Raw genomic sequence first — 20872 nt, forward strand, 5'->3', positions numbered from 1 at the left:
GAGTAATCCTTTATTCTGCCCTTAGCATTTATACCAATGTTATTCATGCTTCTGGCATGTAAAATATGTAAAGCAGCTTCATGGGAAATGTGGAAGGACCCCATGCCACGACAGAATGGGAATTTAAGCTTGTAAGATTAACCTATTCTGGAACAGCAAAATAAAGAAGTAGCAGAGGATTTGGTCTCTAGCACTCCTAAATACAGAAGACAGAGCAAATCATACTGCAAAATTCTTATTTAAATGTCCTAAACCTCACAAATGACACTGCGGCTTTGCTGTGTGGTTCTCACAATGCTATGATTTACTGAACAGTTTACATCATTACTTAATTATCAAGGAATGAAGAAGTATGTATTATCTGTAAGCATTTGTTTAATGCATGTTTTCAAGGATATCTAAATTAGAGAGATGGAAGTAAATGACGCTATGCTTATATTTTGAATGGCATCTCAGATATTAGTTTGCTATGCTGTTTAACACACAGTTAAGCACTTGCACTTTCTAGAGAATCAAGAGTATATCCTACTGGCCTACCAATACACTGTTTAGTGAGTTACACTGTTCACGAAACACAAAAATGAATTGTGTGTAAATACTTGAACATTTTTATTAACAGATGGATATGTTACATATGTTTATATATGTATAGATATATATGGCCTGTTTCAAATGTGGAAAGGTTCTTATGTGTGCCTATGTACTTTATTGTACACTGAAAATCTGATTAAAGCCAGCTAATATTACCAGCACTGTAGTGCACAGTCATCAACTGGAATCTAAAAGGACACTAGTGTGTCACTTGATCAAATACAGTTCAACATAAGTCTCTGTTAAGAGGTTCCTAGTATGAATTCTTTTCAGGACATCCTGACAGAAGACTGTGCTGTGTTGCAGTGATCACACAGAAGATGATCTACAAGGTTGTTCATACAGTAAATATAATTTAGGTATTCCTCAGGACACTAAGTATTCCTCAGGACACCAAGTAAATAGTTGTTACACTTGAGTACGGCAGATGTGATCAGCCGTTGAGCTAACATTCTCAACAGCTAAAACATACTTTTTGGACAGGTACTCTATTTACAAATTTTCCTAATGTAGCAATAATAATGTAGTTGATACAACCAGCTCCGGTGTAGCCATGTTCTGCAGCAGAGCAGGGGATTGCAGCATTCAATTTGCTGGTAAAAGCTGAGGCAAAGAAGGCATTCAGTACCTCAGCCTTTCCCATTTCCTGTGTAACCAGGTATCCCATGTTACTCAGCAGTGGGACAACATTTTCCCTAATTTTCCTTTTGTTGTTGATGTACTTACAGAAACCCTTCCTGCTGTCTTTGATATCCCTGGCCAGATTCAATTCTATTTAGTCTTTAGCTTTCCTAACTTCATCCCTGGATACTTGGACAACATCTCTGTATGCTTCCCAGGTTACCTATCCTTACTTCCATCATCTGTGTGTTTCCTTTATGTGTTTGAGCCTCCTGGCATTTTTGCCTGACTTCTCATTCATTGGGATGGACTACTCTAGAGGAAGTGAGTCTTGAATTTTAACCAGCCTGTTTAGGTCCCTTTTCCCTACAGGTCCTTAATCCATGGGATTCGTCCAAACAGATCTTTGAAGTCTGCTCTCCTGAAGTCCAGGGTTTGCTTACACCCTCCTCCCTTGCTCTCAGGATTCTGAACCACCATCTTAGAGTCACTGCAGCCAAGGCTGCTTGTGACCTTCACATTCCCAAGGCCCTCATTTTTGGTGAGTATAAGGTCCAGCAGATCACCTCTCCTTGTAGGCTCATCTGTCACTTGGAGGAGGAAGTTATTGCCAACACACTCCAGGAACCTCTTGGATTGTTTCTGTTCTGCTGTGTTCTTCCAGTAGACATCAGGGTGGTTAAAGTTCCCCATGAGGATCAGGGCCTGTGAACATGAGGCTTCTCCTGTATGTCTGTTGAGGGCCTCATCTTCTTGTTCTTCCTGGTCAGGTGGCCTGCAGCACACACCCATTATAATGTCCCCTTTACCTGTCCTCCCCTTAACATACATGTAAGCTCTCAGTTGGCTCCTCATCTATCTTCAGGCAGAGCTCCATGCATTCCAGCTTCTCTCTCATATAAGTGACTACATCCCCTTCTCATTTTCCCATCCTGTCTTTCCTAAAGAGCCTGTATCCCTCCATTGCATCACTCTATTCTTGGGACTCAATCCACCACATATCAGTGATCCCAACAAGATCATAGCCCTGCAACTTCACACAGCTCTTACTGATCATGCTTATTCACCATGGTCCTTGCATTAGTATACAGGCACCTCAGAGAGGTTCCCTGGAATGCTGGAATCCCAGAATGGGTTTAGGGCTTTTCTCCATATTGGTGCCTTGTAGTCAGTTCCTTGCTTACATGCAAAGCTATAGGTGATCCTGCTTAGGCCCCATTTTGTTGCTTTAGTGATCCCTCATGGTCATATCACCCCATGCCCTTTTCTTGACAACCCTGTCCAACACAGGGTTGCTGGTTACTTTCTCCCTCCCTTCTCATGCTTAGTTTAAAGCCCTCCTTATGAGGTTAGCCATCCTACTGGAAAAAAAAATAGCTCTGCCCAAGTTCATGAGCTGGATCCCATCTCTCCCAAACAGATGCTGATCTGCAAACAGGGTCCCATGCTCTCAAACCCTGTCACCAGCACCAGGTCTATAGTCAGTTATTGACCTGTACTATCAGTGTCCTCCTCACAACCTTTCCCATCACTGGGAGGATTTAAGAGAAAACCACCTGGACTCCATGCCCTTGATTATTTTCCCCAGATCTCTGCCAGATATTTCCCCTGGAAATATCATTTGTGCTTACATGGAATAACAGGAGGGGGTAGTATTCAGAGGGCTGGGTGAGATTCAGCAGTACCTCCACAATATCCTGGAACTGGACTCCTGGTAAGCAGCAAATCTCTCTAGTTGATAAGTCAAATGGGTGTCTCTGTCCCCTGTAATTGGGAGTCACCCATTACAATGACTTGTCATTTCTTCCTGGTGATCTTGCATGGGTTAGAGGGATAAGTTTCTTTGCTTGTAGGGATATCTGAATTCTCTTCAACACTGAGGGCAGTGAACCTATGTTGTAGATATAAGCCTCTAGGTGGGGCAGGAGCCTTTCTCTTGGTACCAGAGGTAATCAGCTTCCACCCTTCCCTTCATACAGAGGTTACATGTACCTCATCAGTGGGGTATGGATACTGCCAGCTTCTCTCCTACAGTTGGGGTCTGAGGGTCTTCAAGTTGTTGGATCACAGAGAAGATCCCATCAATCCCCCTTTCATCTTCTCTGATGTTGTGCAACCTGCTCACTTCTTCCAGGAACTCCTTCTACTTGATGGCACAGCTCCTCCAATACAGCACATTTGCAGGACAGAGGAACATCACTCATGGCAGAATGACGCCTTAGGCACTTTCTGCAAGCTGGGAGTGGAAGACTACATTTGCCACCTGAAGCTTTGTCTGCCTCAGTCTCCACTCTAGCAGGGATAGCCACTGCAAAATCTGCTGGCAAAACATATCTGTGACAGTTAAAATCATCTGAAGTCAACTGTGGGCCCCCTTCTTCATATCATTCTGAGTGAACTACTGCACAAACTGTGGCATTTTTTGGATGCTTCTGTCCTGAGCAACCTGTTGTATTTCAAAAGTGGATCTAGCTGTGAAGGTGACCCTGATTTGAGCAGGGAGGTTGACCACAGACCTTCCAGAGGCCCCCTCCAAATCCAGGTACTGTGCCATGCTATGAAAATGTGTGGAACACATATATCTTCTGTTCTTCATGGCTGGTCAAGGCCCTAAACATGCCAAAGACATTGCAATACACACAAGTAGGGCACAATGGCAGTTCCTAGATCATGGATAATTTTATACATATCTTTTTATTTATTTATTTATTTATTTATTTATGTTTTGGTCTGATAGTTGCAGGACCTATGGATTCTACACTGGGCCTGGAGATTTTCCATTCTACTCTTATATATACACAGCATAAAAAAGCACAAACAAAGGAACTCTCCCACTTTCATCTCACAAATCTTGTCCCTTATTTTAAATTATCATTACTCTTTTGACTGCAGAACAACATTTTTTACACAGAGAACTTTTGAGTGGAGCATTTCAGTAAGGTCACCTTCTGCTGTAAGCCTCTGATAATGGCAAGAAATGCAGTGCAGTCTGTTAAAACAGACTTAAGATAAACAATCAAACAAAACAAATAAAAATGAAACAAACAAACAAACAAAACATCTTTCACTCTGCCTGTTCTTTAAACTTGCTCTAGGACAGTATTACAGGAAAGCTGTGCAGCATTCTCATCCTAGCTCATTTTGTCAATGCATTTTACTTTCACACTCCTTTTTTTAACCCTTGGGATCATTTTTTGTTTTGTTCACTGTTCCTTTGCTTCATAATTTTAGAAAGGCTGGTTATGTGCTGCAAAGCAGTCAGCAAACAAGGTTAAGAGCTGGGATTAAAAGCACTCTGAAAGCAGCCTGACTGTCTACAGCTTTGTGAGCATTTCTAAGTACACAGGAAACAAAAAAAAATACTGATTAAAATTCTGGGAAAACACCCCAGTGTTTAAATCTCATGTGATACTCCAGTAAGGGATTCACTGGTGCTTATCTGGGATTCTCAGAAACAGCAGCAGACTGTTGTTCCCCTGGCTATATTCAGCTACAGTGCTTAAACAGTACTGAAAAAAGAAGATATCAATGACATTCAAAATACTTTCACAGAAATCATAAATGCTGTAGCAGCTTCATGGCAACTGCAGGAACAGTCCTGAAGATCTAGAGTAGCACACTGTTTGCTGGGTGCTAGCACAAGTAGTCTACTTACAGTGTTGGGGTGTGTGTATTCCAACTAGAAATAATCTAGAGCTTCTATCAAAACACTGTGTCTATCTTTTAAAACGATTCTGCTAAGGTATAAATGGGGTGTTAAAACTTAAAATGTTCAAGTTAGGCATTTAAATCTCTTAGTTAAATTCTTCAGGAGTTGTCAGATATTCAAAATACAAACCAGGCTGGACTCTCCTAGGCATGACAGCAATGGCAGCTGCAGGCAAGCATCACTTTGAAAACAGAAATCCTCAATGTGTGCCTAGTGTGTACCCCAAATTAGATACTTAGGTACATTTCAAATTAGACCACTTTTGCCAAATGTATTTTTGCATGTGGTATGCTATCAAAGGAGAGAGTTTGAGTAGCTGGAGTTTTCACATGCCCTGCATTAGCTGTAAAGATCTCTTATTCTGTTACTATTTAGAGCAGGAATCTAAACTCTAGCTATTCAAAAGGGCTAGTAAACACTAATGTCAAAATATCCTCAAAATGAATTAGTTCGGAAAGCTGGCAAAGCATAATGATCACAAAGACTTTCTTGAGACAATGTGGACAGGACAAGTAGAGACAAATGCAAAAACGTCCAAGGGAACTGCTAGACGTATGGATGGATTTCTTGGGCCATAAGTGCTCTGTGGAAAACACAAATACAATACAGTTGGAAAATAAAAAAAAAAGAAAAAAGAAAGAAAAAATTAGAGAAATGTGTGGCATGTCCATGCAGACCTAAACAGACTTAATCAATCAAATTTACAGAGAAGGAAATGTCCTACAAATATAAATGGAGCTTCAGTTTGAATTGAAATAATAAAAATAAATAAATAATGAATGCAGTAATTTTAGACCCATCGTTTCACTCAATTTAGTCCTTTAGCTTTTTTCCTCTCTTTTTTTTTTTTTTTAATTGTTCACATGATGATGATTAGAAAATTTTCAGCATCTACTTTAGAGGCTATTGAGAATCTTTCCTTACTAAGATGAACTTTTTAAAACAAGTGGTGAATGAAGTCAAATCCAGTTGGAGGCCGGTCACTAGTGGCATTCCCCAGGGCTTGGTGCTGGGGCCAGTCCTCTTTAATATCTTTATTGATGATCTGGATGAGTGCATCGAGTGCACCCTCAGTAAGTTTGCAGATGATACCAAGTTAGGTGCATGTGTTGATCTGCTCGAGGGTAGGAAGGCTCTGCAGGAGGATCTGGATAGGCTGCACCGATGGGCTGAGGTCAACTGTATGACGTTCAACAAGGCCAAGTGCCTGGTCCTGCACCTGCCTAGTGGAGAAGGACCTGGGAGTATTGGTGGATAGTCGGCTGAATATGAGCCAGCAGTGTGCTCAGGTGGCCAAGAAGGCCAACAGCATCCTGGCTTGTATAAGAAGCAGTGTGGCCAGCAGTCCTAAGGAAGTGATTGTCCCCCTGTACTTGGCTCTGGTGAGGCTGCACCTCGAGTACTGTGTTCAGTTTTGGGCCCCTCGCTACAAGAAGGACATGGAGGTGCTCGAGCGAGTCCAGAGAACGGCGACGAAGTTGGTGATGGGTCTGGAGAACAAGCCTTACAAGGAGGGGCTGAGGGAGCTGGGCTTTTTCAGCCTGGAAAAGAGGAGGCTCAGGGGCGACCTTATCACTCTCTACAGGTACCTTAAAGAAGGCTATAGCGAGGTGGGGGTTGGTCTATTCTCCCACGTGCCTGGTGACAGGACGAGGGGGAATGGGCTAAAGTTGCGCTAGGGTTGTTTTAGGCTGGATGTTAGGAAGAACTTCTTTACTGAGAGGGTTGTTAGGCATTGGAATGGGCTGCCCAGGGAAGTGGTGGAGCCACCGTCCCTGGAGGTCTTTAAAAGACGTTTAGATGTAGAGCTTAGGGATATGGTTTAGTGGAGGACTTGTTAGTGTTAGGTCAGAGGTTAGACTCGATGATCTTGCGGTCTCTTCCAACCTAGAAATTCTGTGATTCTGTGAAGTCAGGCAAAGTCTAACAACATGCTGTGAAATGCCGTAGTAATGCATCAATCATACACATCAAACTACTTCACTTAAGAAGAAAATATTATTAATACATGAAAGAAATTGTCTCAAGAGTGTAAATGGGCAGTTATACTTGTGAAATACACTAGATGCTAACAATGATTCACAGATAAAAGTGATTTACAAATTAAGCCAGAAGGTAAGCACATGTAGTTACTAAGTATTTCATTTATACAAAACACAGAAGTAATCATGAAGCAATCTGTTTTGTCTACTCTGTGCTATTACATGAAAATAATTCAAGACTGGGGAAAAATGTCAAATCAGCTAGAAGAAAGACATAAGCAGACAAAACCTGTTGCTTGTGGTGGAAAAGTATGGGGCCTAGTGATTTATTTTAATATTGAAGGCAGATCATTTGTTTCATGGAACAAAGTTATGTTGATTAATAGTAAAGGAGGATGTTGGGCTCCAAATCAAAAATACTGCCTTTTCAAGCAACAAAGTGATAGAAAATTTGTTTACTTTCCAGCCACTCCTTGGTGAGAGGACTGCAATATAGGAAATGTAAAATCACATCTGTTTATGGTAGATATGACAATGATGTGACAGTCTTTGCCACTTTTCTTGCACCTGTTGTCATGCAGAATGAATCTCAGGTGTGCAGAAAGAATTTCTGCCTTAATAGGCAGATCATGAGTCAAAGAAATTAAATGATCAACCTTTCGAGCTGTCAAATCCATCTGTACTTCACAATAAATTATGCCACAAGTATGTGCTGTAGATAACTGCATTACAAATTTCTAATGTTTACAAGAATTTTTACATTTTAAACAGTACTTTCCAAAGAATTCTCCTGAGCTGTGTTTGTTTATTAAGAGGATTCTTTAACTTCCAGGTTTTGGGTAAAGTTTTCCTAAAATCTTAAGACTGACAAAAGTGATCTCTTCTTCAACTATTGCATTAAGTTCTCTTCTCAAATAAACTGCTGGTATTTGGGTTTGGTCATAATTATTTTTTGGACAAAAATAAAATAGAAATTTTAGCACCGTCTTTAGATCATTTTTCTGCAGATTCGCTGCAGCAAAATAGGTGGGAGACAGAACACCCTTCCTCTGTCATCTACTTCCAGCTGAATAACTAGACAAGTATTCAGAAAAGATGTAAACCATTTTAGTTGTGATTTTCAGAGTGGTCATAGCATTACTCAGAGATTTCAGATAGTATGTTATGGCTGTCCAAGCTAAAGAACGGATTTTCTGAGACTGCCTGGCATGTCTTTGTAGGTACAAGGTACGGTAAGAAGGATAAATGTCAGCCCCTTCAGAGAAATATTTGAAGAGAAGTTGTAAATATAATGTGTCTTTCCCTCTCTTTCTCTGTCTTTTAATATTTCAAACTTATTTTTCATTGCATTCACTGTATAGCTAGTTTCCAAAATGTGAACAGATGTGGTACTCACTTTTCATGAACAACCATCATATGCACTATTCAAACAGTAGATGCAGACACTGTGTGATTTACATTGCCACAAATAAAATAAAACAAATGTATTTGAATACATGGTGCATAACTCACTAGCACATTAGTAGAAAAGTTGCAGGTGGTGTTTAGCAACCTATTAAGCTAATTAGTCATTACAGTCAAGGTATGTTTTAGAATCCATGATGCATTTATGAATATATAGGAATCATTTATAAAATGTATCTATAGACTTTATCTATGATTTTCATAATGTTTATAGTTCCCTTTTTTTGGAAACATCTCTATTGCCTACCATTAATGGTCTGTGGGATTATTTGTATTTGCAAATATGACCTGGCAAAGGTTATATTGACCTGGCAAAGTTACTCAAGTGAAGCAGGTTCCCTTAAGCTGGCAATGACTAGCAGTGATGGCAGGCCCACTTCTGTAAATGGAAACAATTACATGTTCTGAGAAATCTTTCTCCTTAGAAAAACTTCATAATTTCTTACCACTGCTTGGCTATCCAGAGAAGTACCTCAGGAAATGTACTTAATTGTCTGGGCTGGGCTAGTTTCTCATCTAGAGAAAATAATGTGCTTTCGCAAAATTAGAGAGACACAGGTAGAGAGTGAATTAATGTAGAAAATATAAGTAAGTAAGCCTAAGAAAAATCCACCTGGCTATCACTGCAGACATAGGCAAATCTTAGGATGTGTTACACTGCATGAGAATAATAGTTCTAGTGAAGTAGACTAGTTAAGCTTGCTACTGAGCTGAGCATCTGCGAGTCTACTATGCCAGCCATAAAACTGATGCAAAGATACTTTGCCTAATGCTGGTGCTGCCAATGAAAAAGAAAGAATTCTATTGAAAAACAGACCCATTCTGTTAAAAGAAATTTAAATTGAATTTCAAGCACAAAATTTGAAAGCTGGAACAGGATTAGTGAGAAAGATTACTGAGGAATCAACAGTGAAAATTATTTAGCTGGGTCTAAGCATGAGTATAAAGTTCCCAGAAGGGGCTCTGAGATTGACAGGATCTGGCCTAGTTTGTTGTTGTTGTTGTTGTTTGTTTGTTTTGTTTTTCCCTCTAATAACATCCATAAACAGAGTAATATTTACTATACTTCAGGACATTTGATGATACTAAGAACATCCATGCATCTAAAGCATAGAGTATGGATTTGTGAATATTTAATGTATCAGAAAGAGATAAATTTTTCTAACTAGATCAGATGAGGATTTTCATGTATGTGTTGAGACTTGTGGCTAGTTACTTTAATCTAATTGTTCAAATCTTGTCTCAGTGCAATATTTTGGTCATATCACTACATGGCTTAGAAACTATATACAATATGAAGAAATAACAGATGTCATTTAAAATAAATGTGTTAGCTTTTTCAGAACTAGAAACTTGGTTTCTATTTGGGCTATATCATTTTGTATTATTATGTAATATTTAAGAAGAATATTTATGTAAGATTTTAAATAAAGGTGACCAAAATTTTGAATTTCATTAAAAAAAAAAGTCTTTATGCCTTTGGATAAACTATCTGATAAACTAAGTGGGTTTAGAAGCTGAATGTTATCCAGTCAAACATGCATAATTGTTGCTAAATAATAAAAATAAACAATAAATAATAGTAATAATAGCAAATAGTAAATAACAGTAACAGTAATAGAATAATATAATATCTACCAAAATAAAAGACTTGAATACAACAAAAAGAAAAGAATACTCTCAGTGGTCTTTTCTAAGTTCCTCTCACGTTTTAGCTTATACACCATTCTAGTAATCATATCAGATCACAAAATTTTGGTTGTCAGTTGACTGAATAAATGATTAAAATAATTGGGAACATTTTATAATTTATCCACATTTTTAATGTAATTGGTACATGAATGAGTCTTCATATACTGTTCTCATTCTTGGCTCAGTTGATCTGTCTTTCTGGCACATCAAATAAGGGAAAATGTGGGGTATGTGCCTTCTAAATAAATATTAACAATAAAAAAATTATTTATCTTTCAAGTTCAACAGATTCTTGGCCATCTGTTGCTGATAATATTGATTTTCATTCTTCTTGGAATCATCCCTGCTACAGTCAGTTCATATTAATCTCAGAGATGATGCATAAAGAACTAAAAATGTCTTCGCATTTCAGCTAATGAGGCTCCAGGGGAAGGAATACAATAGTAAACCAGCAGATACCTGAATTCACCTACAGGTGCTAGATCTTGTCTGTGCTTCAGGGCCAGTCCTCTGTTTCTATATCTCTGAAGGTTTAATGACTGAATCAAGGTAGGAGAGGATATAGCAGGTGTTTATCTTACAGCTATTTATTAGTATCTTGTGGTCCAATGCAAGTGTACAAAGACTGGGGATGGCTGTAGTATACTATGACAAACAGCAAAGTGATGTACTGATTGTTTTGAGTCCAGTGGAGAAGGCTGTCTATATCTGTAAAATTCATGAAGTGTTTCTTTCTGCCAGTTTGGCTGACACTGCACTGATGCACGCCAGAGAGCTGATGTCAGCCAAGCTGTACTGCAGCATCTGTCACTTCTACAAATCCATGAGTGACACCCAGGGTAACATGGCATTCAGTTTATGTGGCTGATGACAAACTGAGTTGTTTCTCAGCAGTCACCAGCAGCTTCTCAGCAGCCTTGCAAACAAAAAGGAATGGGTGCTCATATGTAAGCTCTCATCTTTGCACATTAAACATGCATTGGCTTCATTTACTTTAATATGTGAATGTCAAGATTCTATTCTTAGAAATTCTTCAGTCAGTGCAGCTGAGAGAATACATGTCTACATGTAATAGATGCACTTACTGCCTTTTCTCCCTTTTTTATGCATTATGAAATGATACATAATGCTCTGGGAGTTAAAACAGCAGACAAGAAAAAAAAAGATAAACAAATGTAGTGGCAATCAGCAACATACTTTACTTTTTCATACTTTTTTTTTTTTTTTTTTTCAGGAAGAGAGATTGGTTAATTTAGGAACTAATTCTGGTTTCAAGAAAGGCAACAAAAACCTCTTACTGAGAATGAAAACAGAATTTAGCCCACTGATTTTCGACCTATTTTCTTTCCTACTATCTAAAATGGAGTCTAATCATATAGATTAGCAGAAGAACAAAACACGAGATCATGTGATTTTCAGAGCAGACAAGGATATTCCATCTCTCCTTTATGCTTTATTTCATCTCTCCAAGACGCTTTAGAGGAAGCATATAATAAAACACCCTTGCAGCAATCCTTCTGGTATAAAGCAGCAGTAGCTTTCATCATCAGAATCAGAATTCTGTGGTGACTTGACTCCCCGACTTTCCAGAAAAACTCTCCAGATAATCAAATTCAGACCAGGAACCTGACTGCTGACCTGGAATTCAGGATGATCTATTTTTCCCTGGTTATATTTTTGTCAAAAACATGTTAATGGAAAGTTAGCTAACATCCTCAAGCATGGAGCTTTGAATTCACTTCAAAACCTCATCTTTTTTTGTTTCCGTACTTACTTTGAGACTTATATTTTAAAATTTCTCTCTAAAGGTCAAATCCCTGATTTAAACTTGTTTGGGCAGAGGCTCGGACAATATGTTTGCAAAAGTCTGTATTCTGAGTTGTCCGGCTGAGATAAAGAGTAATACATATGTGAGGGCAGATAACTTTTAAGATAAGCATCATTTGATATGGAGAGGTTTGGAACAAACTGAACATGCTTAAGTGGGATAAGGGCCTTTCAAGACTCCTACTGATGTCACAAAAGTTATTTTGTAGCATAAAAACAGACTGTCCTAAATAGGATCATTGCTTAGTTGTTTTTGTTGGGACATACCAATTAGATGAAATTTAGTTTTTCAGCATTTACTTTTGAGGTGCACTCAGTAACTGGTTGAGGAAGAAAGGTGTGCCTGTGAATGAACCTGCTTGAAGGTCACTAACTATCACCAACTTCACTGCAACTCAAGAAATTACCATTGCACTGATGGGACTCTCTCCTTATTCTGAAAATCTGGCTAGAATGAGGTGTCACATCCATTTCTATCAGGCGTGGCTAAATCCTTAGCAACATCTAAGAAGTTCCTGCTCAAATGAGCTAAAATCTTACTCATTCCACACTTTCCATTTTCTGTTCTCCACCAAAAGAAAGAAAGGTGCAGAAAAGAAAGAAAGGTGCAGAAAATATTATTGTCGCTTCCAACACTGCCGACTTACTTCTCTTTTCCCAGAACTTCTCCGAGTGTCTGACAAAAGGAATGCACTGAAAAGAGAGGGGAGCCTGGCAAAATCTATGAGGAAAGGCAGCTAGGATAGGAAAGGGATAGCCAAAATCATTGTGGGAGTCTGAGGTGACAGAGAAAGGAAGGGAAATGATGTTCAATTTGTCATGAGCAGCTCAGCTTAGCGGGAGAAAACACTGGAGCTATTTGTCTGTTTTGGACAGAGAATATATTCTTTGTTGCAATAATCTTAGAAAATTTACTCAGCTTGAGCATAAATATCTGATCTACGGTAGACTTATACATACATTTGAAAGCAGGATGATCGACTCCAGCCTCTTCTCCTGACCTAGATAAACAGGCTTGTGTTGTACAGCTTGACAACATGGCAACTTTTCCAGATTTCCAGGGAATATTAATTCGGTTACTGCTGAATTCATTTCACTGTCTTTTCTGCTATGGGCATGACAAGTCTGTAAATAGTTTTTTTTCTGCATCTATTAAGTAGGGACTCCTCCAGGCCTACCAAAGGAGTCATTACTATCATGAGCGGTTGTAGAAAGTGTTAGGAGTGTGTGAGTAAAATGTCATGGAAATATGGGAATTAAAGAGCAAGAAAAAATAGTCAGGCTGCCAGCATTAATGTTCAGAAATATAATTTTGAATGGAAGTGGAAGATAGGAATGAATTACATTTTAGACTAACATACCATATCATTTCTAATGCAATGATTACAGAATCTGAATAAACCAAAAGCTTTCTTTTTTTGTGGGTTAAGTGAAAAGTTGTTTTAACTTTAAACTTCAAAAGTATAGTGATCTTCTTTTCTAGGTAATGTACAAGGTTAGCTTTTTTAGTGTTCCTGCCTCAATCAAAACCAAAAGATCTAATTTCAAGAGTTTAAAAGCTTTTAGAAACAATAAATACCGATATTGCCTCTGTTTCAGACTATCATAGAACAGCTGTTAAACTACAAAAAACATGCCACAAAACAAGCTAGAATTTGTGGAGCCTACCTTCCTCCGATGGGATGGCACAATGAAATATGTTTCAATATTATGTTTCTTCAAGAAACTATTCCTTTCATGTCCATATCCTGGTTCTACTTCGTAGTCCCCATTTAGGCACTCTAAGGTGGTCTTTGTAATGTGAACTTTCCTGGAGAGAAAAATAAGATGTTCTTCATAGCTAAGATGTATTACTAGGTAGTTGCTAGTGTAATACACTCATGAAAAAGATCATAATGGGCTCTGTCTTTTCAGCCAAAAAATCACAAAAATGTTTCTATTAAATGTTTTTTTCTAAACTTAAGCAGAATGACCAAAACAGTAACTGCAGATTATCCAAAACCTTGCAGATTTAGTGATTTGTAGAAAGTGGAAGTCTTCACATCATCTTTCACATTGCATGGATTTAAGCGTTTATCTCACTGCCTGCTTGGAAAAACAGCCTGCTGTTTGAAATGTGTGGCTCCACACTCCAAGTCTGTCATGTACATAAAGAAGAAACTCCTTGTTCTTCTCTTTTTGTTTCTCTTCACAGCTGTGACATGTTCCATTTACTTACTCTGCGTTAAGGCAGCTTTCTAATCTACTTTGTTTTGGCAGCACAGTCAACTTTGACACTCTTAGGGACATGGTTTAGTGGGTGGTATTGGTGGTAGGGAGATGGTTGGACCAGATGGTCTTGGAGGTCTTTTCCAACCTGAATGATTCTATGATTCTAGTTTTGAGTTTGCTTATCCCCAAAACTATCTTCACATTTCCTCCTGAAGGAACCCTTATATTTGAAACGTATTCCCAGGAGATATCTTCAAAGCTGTTACTGCTCTTCTCTATTAATTATGTTCAGGTCTGTTTTATTTAATTTTTTATTTATTTTTTTTTTTCCATTGGGAACCCTCAAGGTAAAGAACATACAAAAACACACTGCCAAAATTGTCTCAGAATGACATATGCAGCAAACAGAAATTCGCTTAACCAAAAAACTTAACCATTGACCTCCTGTTCAGCAAATCATAATCTTGCAAATATCCAACAGAAGGTGGTAAATCCCAGTCCAAATGCAAGTTGCATACAGAAGCACATATAAGCACATTTGTGAAAATGAACAGTGTACATTTAAATTCTATATATTCCATATATATATTCTATTCTATATCAGAGAGAGTTTTGATGTCATGGAACTTGAGGCTGGGAATGATAAGGTTGAGTCCCTATGGGTTAGGACCAGTGGGAAGACCAACAAGGCAAGCATCCTGGTGGGGGTCTGTTATAGACCGCCGAATCAGGATGAGGAGACTGATGATGAGTTCTACAGGCAGCTGACAGAAGTTGAGAAATTGTCAGTGCTTGTTCTCATGGGGGACTTCAACTTCCCAGACATATCCTGGAAGCACAACACAGCCCTGAGAAAGCAGTCTAGGAGTTTTCTGGAGAGCGTGGAAGATAGCTTTCTGACACAGCTGGTTAGTGAGCCTCCCAGGGGAGGTGCCCTGCTAGACCTGCTGTTCACAAAGAGAGAAGGACTGGTGGGAGATATCGTAGTTGGAAACTGTCTTGGGCAGAGTGACCATGAAATGGTAGAGTTCTCCATTCTTGGAGAAACCAGGAGGGGTACCAGTAAAACCGCTGTATTGGACTTCCGGAGGGCCGACTTTGAACTGTTCAGGACACTGGTTGGCAGAGTCCCTTCGGAGGCAGTTCAGAAGGGCCTCCCTTCCGAAGAGGAGTCCAGGAAGGCTGGGCACTCTTCAAGAAGGAAATCCAAATGGCGCAGAAGCTGTCTGTCTCCACGTGCCCAAAGATGAGCTGGAGTGGAAGAAGACCAGCCTGGCTGAACAGAGAATTGTGGCTTGAGCTTAGGAGAAAAAAGAGGGTTTATAATCTTTGGAAAAGAGGGCGGGCCACTCGGGAGGACTATAAGGATACTGCGAGGCAGTGCAGGGACAAAAATAGAAGGCCAAAGCTCATCTGGAGCTCAATCTGGCTACTGCCGTTAAAGACAACAAAAATGTTTTTATAAATACATCAACGCAAAAAGGAGGACTAAGGAGAATCTCCATCCTTTACTGGATGTGGGGGAAAATTAGTTACAAAAGATGAGGAAAAGGCAGAGGTGCTTAATGCCTTCTTTGCCTCAGTCTTTAGCGGCAAAAACAGTTGTTCTCTGGATACCCAGTACCCTGAGCTGGTGGAAGGGGGTGGGGAGCAGAATGTGGCACTCACTATCCATGAGGAAATGGTTCGTGACCTGCTACGGCACTTGGATGTACGCAAGTCGATGGGGCCAGATGGGATCTACCCGAGGACACTGAGAGAACTGGCGGAGGAGCTGGCCAAGCTGCTTTCCATCATTTATCCTGGCTATCGGGGGAGGTCCCAGTCGACTGGCGGATAGCAAACATGACGCCCATCTACAAGAAGGGCTAGAGGGTAGACCCGGGGAACTCTAGGCCTGCCAGTTTGACCTCAGTGCCAGGGAAGCTCATGGAGCAGATTATCTCGAGTGTCATCATGTGGCACTTACAAGGCAACCAGGTGATCAGGTCCAGTCAGCATGGGTTTATGAAAGGCAAATCCTGCTTGACTAACCTGATCTCCTTCTATGACAAAGTGATGTGCCTGGTGGATGAGGGAAAGGCTGTGGATGTGGTCTACCTTGACTTCAATAAGGCTTTTGACACTGCTTCCCACAGCATTCTCCTCAAGAAAATGGCTGCTCGTGGCTTGGACTGGTGTATGCTTCATTAGGTTAAAAACTGGCTGGATAGCCAGGCCCAAAGAGTCATGGTGAATGGAGTTAAATCCAGTTGGAGGCCGGTCACTAGTGGCGTTCCCAAGGGCTCAGTACTGAGGCCAGCCATCTTTATTGATGATCTGGATGAGGGGATCTTACCCTCAGTAAGTTTGCAGATGACACCAAGTTAGGTGCATGTGTCCATCTGCTCGAGGGTAGGAAGGCTCTGCAGGAGGATCTGGATAGGCTGCACCGATGGGCTAAGGTCAACTGCATGAAGTTCAACAAGGCCAAGTGCCGGGTCCTGCACCTGGGGCACAACAACCCCAAGCAGCACTACAGGCTGGGAGACGAGTGGTTGGAAAGCTGCCAGGCAGAGAAGGACCTGGGAGTATTGGTGGATAGTCGGCTGAATATGAGCCAGCAGTGTGCTCAGGTGGCCAAGAAGGCCAACAGCATCCTGGCTTGTATAAGAAGCAGTGTGGCCAGCAGTCCTAAGGAAGTGATTGTCCCCCTGTACTTGGCTCTGGTGAGGCTGCACCTCGAGTACTGTGTTCAGTTTTGGGCCCCTCGCTACAAGAAGGACATGGAGGCGCTTGAGCAAGTCCAGAGAAGGGCGACGAAGTTGGTGATGGGTCTGGAGAACAAGTCTTATGAGGAGGGGCTGAGGGAGCTGGGCTTTTTCAGCCTGGAAAAGAGGAGGCTCAGGGGCGACCTTATCACTCTCTACAGGTACCTTAAAGAAGGCTGTAGCGAGGTGGGGGTTGGTCTATTCTCCCACGTGCCTGGTGACAGGACGAGGGGGAATGGGCTAAAGTTGCGCTAGGGTTGTTTTAGGCTGGATGTTAGGAAGAACTTCTTTACTGAGAGGGTTGTTAGGCATTGGAATGGGCTGCCCAGGGAAGTGGTGGAGCCACCGTCCCTGGAGGTCTTTAAAAGATGTTTAGATGTTGAATTTAGTGATATGGTTTAGTGGAGGACTTGTTAGTGTTAGGTCAGAGGTTAGACTCAATGATCTTGAGGTCTCTTCCAACCTAGACAATTCTGTGATTCTGTAAATTGAGTCCAAGGACACCCAAGGAGTACTTCACACTAGGACGTGCTTCATGGAATGGCTGTAGGTTTATGTGCATGTTTAAGAGAAATCCTTTTTTCTTCTTCTTTTTCTTTTCAACATTTTACTTCTAATCTAATCTATTTACTAACATGAATCTTAAGACCATTTGGACAATTCCACAGCGGACATCATATAATGCAATGATTACTCCTACTGTACAAAACCCTTAATCCTCTTCATCAATAGTGATTACATTGCAAATTCTGCAAAGGAAATAAATTCCTCACCTATACAGGTATCTGATTCTTTATATATATTTTTGTTTGTTTGTTTGTTTGTTTTTGTTCCTCATACTTACCCAGGCAACCCTCCAGCTTCCATTACATTGGCTAAAGTCACATCATTTGACCAGACATCGTATTGCCATTTTCGGAGACCCAGGACCCCACAAAGTACCCTTCCTGTATGTAATCCAACTCTCATGTTGAGATCAACCTCTGTGGCTTCTGCAACAGATCTGGAATATATAGCATCATGATATTAGTCTTTAGACAACAGCATTACTCTTTATTTTCACTCCTTCCCCCAAAGTTAACAGATGTGTACATAATTGAAAAGGCAGGAACTTTTCAAAATCTCAGATGGTGTATTCAGGTACTGTTCTTTCCCTTCACTCTTAGGGTAGTTTCTAAGTCTCAATTGTAATTATAGAGAAATTATTCTCTTGTTCATATTTTAATTAGTCTTGAACCAATTTCTCAGTATTTCTAAATTTATTGAACAAGAAATTGATTTTCCAGGTTTTAATGAAACACAGTAAAGGTTACATTTCATTACATTTAATACAGGAAAAGGAAAAAAAAAAAAAGCATAGTAAATGGGTTTTGTAATGAAACTTTCCTAAAACTTTTAAGTTTCATTGTCTCATTTTCAGTATTTGCTATCACATTTATACAGAAGCTTAGGTATTTTGCTGATTTTGCTGAAACAAAGAATTTTCTAGCTGTAACTCAAATAACTCAAAGACAGACAGCTTAACTCTTGCACTTTCCTGTTTATCTTTCATCTCACATTTACCTACTTCTTTTTTTACTCTCATAAATATTCCTTTTTCCCAATGTGTGCTTATTTCATCAGGATGACAAGCAAACACAAGGTGATTGTTGGAATTCAAAGAAGAGTGTTGAAGCTATCTTATTGGGCTTAATTTTAACCTGACATGTAAATAAACAAACATGTTTCAATCCTACCACTACTCCAGGCTACTTTCAACTCGGTATTAAAATGCAATACCTGGCGTTTTTGTAAAGCTTCGCCTTACTGGTTAGTTTTGTCTCTTTGTCACAGAAGACTTGCATTAAATGATTAAATTTCTCTTTTTTTTTACCACAATTTGTTGTCACTCAAAGTAATTTTCTCCTCTGTTTTCAGTTCTACATCTGCAATATCAGAACAATACTTCCTTTTCCTTATTCCTTTTTTTTTTTTTTTGTGGGTTGGTTGGTTGATTTAAAGGTAATAGTGTAAAATGTTAAATCTGTAACTGAAACAATACAACATAATCTGAAAACAGAGATGGTATGGATCCCTCCAGTTCGTCTGTGAAAGATTGAAAAATAAATTAAAAAAATATTATTGTCTCAGTAATGTGTCCACAGTTTTGATTTATGGTGTTCTCTAAACTCACCCTTTAATTAAATTTCCACTTTGATGAAAACATACTCAGTTAAAAACTAACCTTTTTTTTTATTATTTTTTTTCCCCAGGTGTCTCAGATTGTCAATCATCTTGGATGATACTTATTTAATAATTCATATTTTTCATCTGATCCCTCTGCTACTGCTAGGGAACTGTTGCAACTACCAGTAATCACACAGAGTTTTGCTGTGCTTCTATCTTTATGGTATGCTTAACTAAGCATAACTTCCTGTGGTGAGTCTGAAATGGCACAAACATATTTAAAAATTCTTGTTTCTGCAGGAGAAGAGTTATGAGGAGGTACTATGAAGCAATGACTCCACTCTCTTATAGAAGTGCAGGACAAAGAATATGGTGAAACCACCACATCAGTGCAAGAACAGTAGATAAAGAGAAATTATAAATACTAATATCTCTCCAAAGCTGCTGCAAGAGTGGCAGAGAAACCACCTCTATGGACTTCAACTCATAAATTAAATCTAGTCTTCAGAGATTCTCATTGTACATGTATACCTGGGAAAGGGGGAATTAACTGGTGACGTCGTTATTAAAAGCATTTTTAATTTTGATGCCACTTTTGAGGAAGGATTCTTTATCTCTGTGAATTGAGTACGCTCTCACCCTACCCTGACTTGTGAACATTGAAAAGGAACCTTGAAGTTAATAAACTTACACAGTACATGCAGAGGAAATGCTATGCATGAATCTTTGCAGCTTTTCCCATTACAGCGGCACCTGGCATTCCACAGTTAAGTTGCAGTCCAAAAATAAATAAAATGGGAGAATAAAAAAGCTACCTAATCAGTGTAATATTTAATTTTCTTTAGGATTTCAAATTAAACTTTCCAAAAGGATGATGCTCTGGTTACAATTTTCTCTTGGCTTTCATTGACTAATGTATTTTTTTAAAATATCATCCAAGTACAGTGGATTTGTTGGAGAGGTCTTTAAAATGACTTTTTAGTTATTCCAGAAATAGCTATTACATTTTTGTCTTGTTGTACTTTTAAAACTACAATTAATTGAAAGGACACATAGAATCATAGAATCATAAAGGTTGGAAAAGAACTCCAAGATCATCTAGTCCAACCATCACCCTACTAACAATGTCACCCATTAAACCATGTCCCTAAGCACCAACTCCAACATTTCCTTAAACACCCCCAGGGATCGTGACTCCATCGCCACCCTGGGCAACCTGTTCCAATTGTAAGTACCCTTTCTGAGAAGAAATGTCTCCTAATTTCCAACCTCAACATCCCCAGTGCATCTTGAGGCCATTCCCTCTAGTCCTGTCACTAGTTATTTGCAAGAAGAGGCTGACACCCAGCTCCCCACAACTTCCTTTCAGGTAGTTGTACAGAGCAATAAGGTCTCCCCTGAGCCTCCTCTTCTTGAGATTAAACAACCCCAGTTCCCTCAGCCACTCCTCATAGGACTTGTGTTCCAGGCCCTTCACCAGTTTTGTAGCCCTCCTCTGGAACTTATTCCAGTACCTCAATGTCTTTCTTGTGGTGAGGGGCCCAAGAATGAACAAAGTACTTGAGGTACGGCCTCACCAGAGCAGGGGGACGATCACCTCCCTGGTAAGCCAGGATGCCATTGGCCTTTTGACCACCTGGGCACACTGCTGGCTCATGTTCAGGTGAGCATCAATTAGCACCCCCAGATCCTTTTCCTCTGCACAGCTTTCCAGCCACTCTCCCCCAAGCCTGTAGCACTGCATGGGACATGTAGCACAGGACAAGATGTGGGGTGAGGAGCACAATATATCTGGCCTCAATTTAAGCAAGGAGCTTCGCAGCCATGAAGTGCTGAAGTATGTACCATGTCAGCTACCA

General features: G+C 39.8%; 1 protein-coding gene across 1 annotated transcript in view; it reads right to left on the reverse strand.

Annotated features, from left to right (window-relative positions):
* ADCY1 (adenylate cyclase 1) overlaps positions 1-20872 on the reverse strand; it is a gene marked incomplete at both ends in the record, with an annotated part of 153762 nt that overhangs the window by 35513 nt on the left and 97377 nt on the right. Inside the window, 2 exons of the mRNA XM_084281902.1 lie at positions 13555-13696; positions 17692-17850. Of these exons, the coding sequence (XP_084138028.1) occupies positions 13555-13696; positions 17692-17850 (301 nt within the window). The remainder of the gene's footprint in view (positions 1-13554; positions 13697-17691; positions 17851-20872) is intronic.

Source organism: Netta rufina (genome assembly GCF_964035555.1).
Source record: "Netta rufina genome assembly, chromosome: 2".
In the NCBI taxonomy this organism is placed as follows: Eukaryota; Metazoa; Chordata; class Aves; order Anseriformes; family Anatidae; genus Netta; species Netta rufina.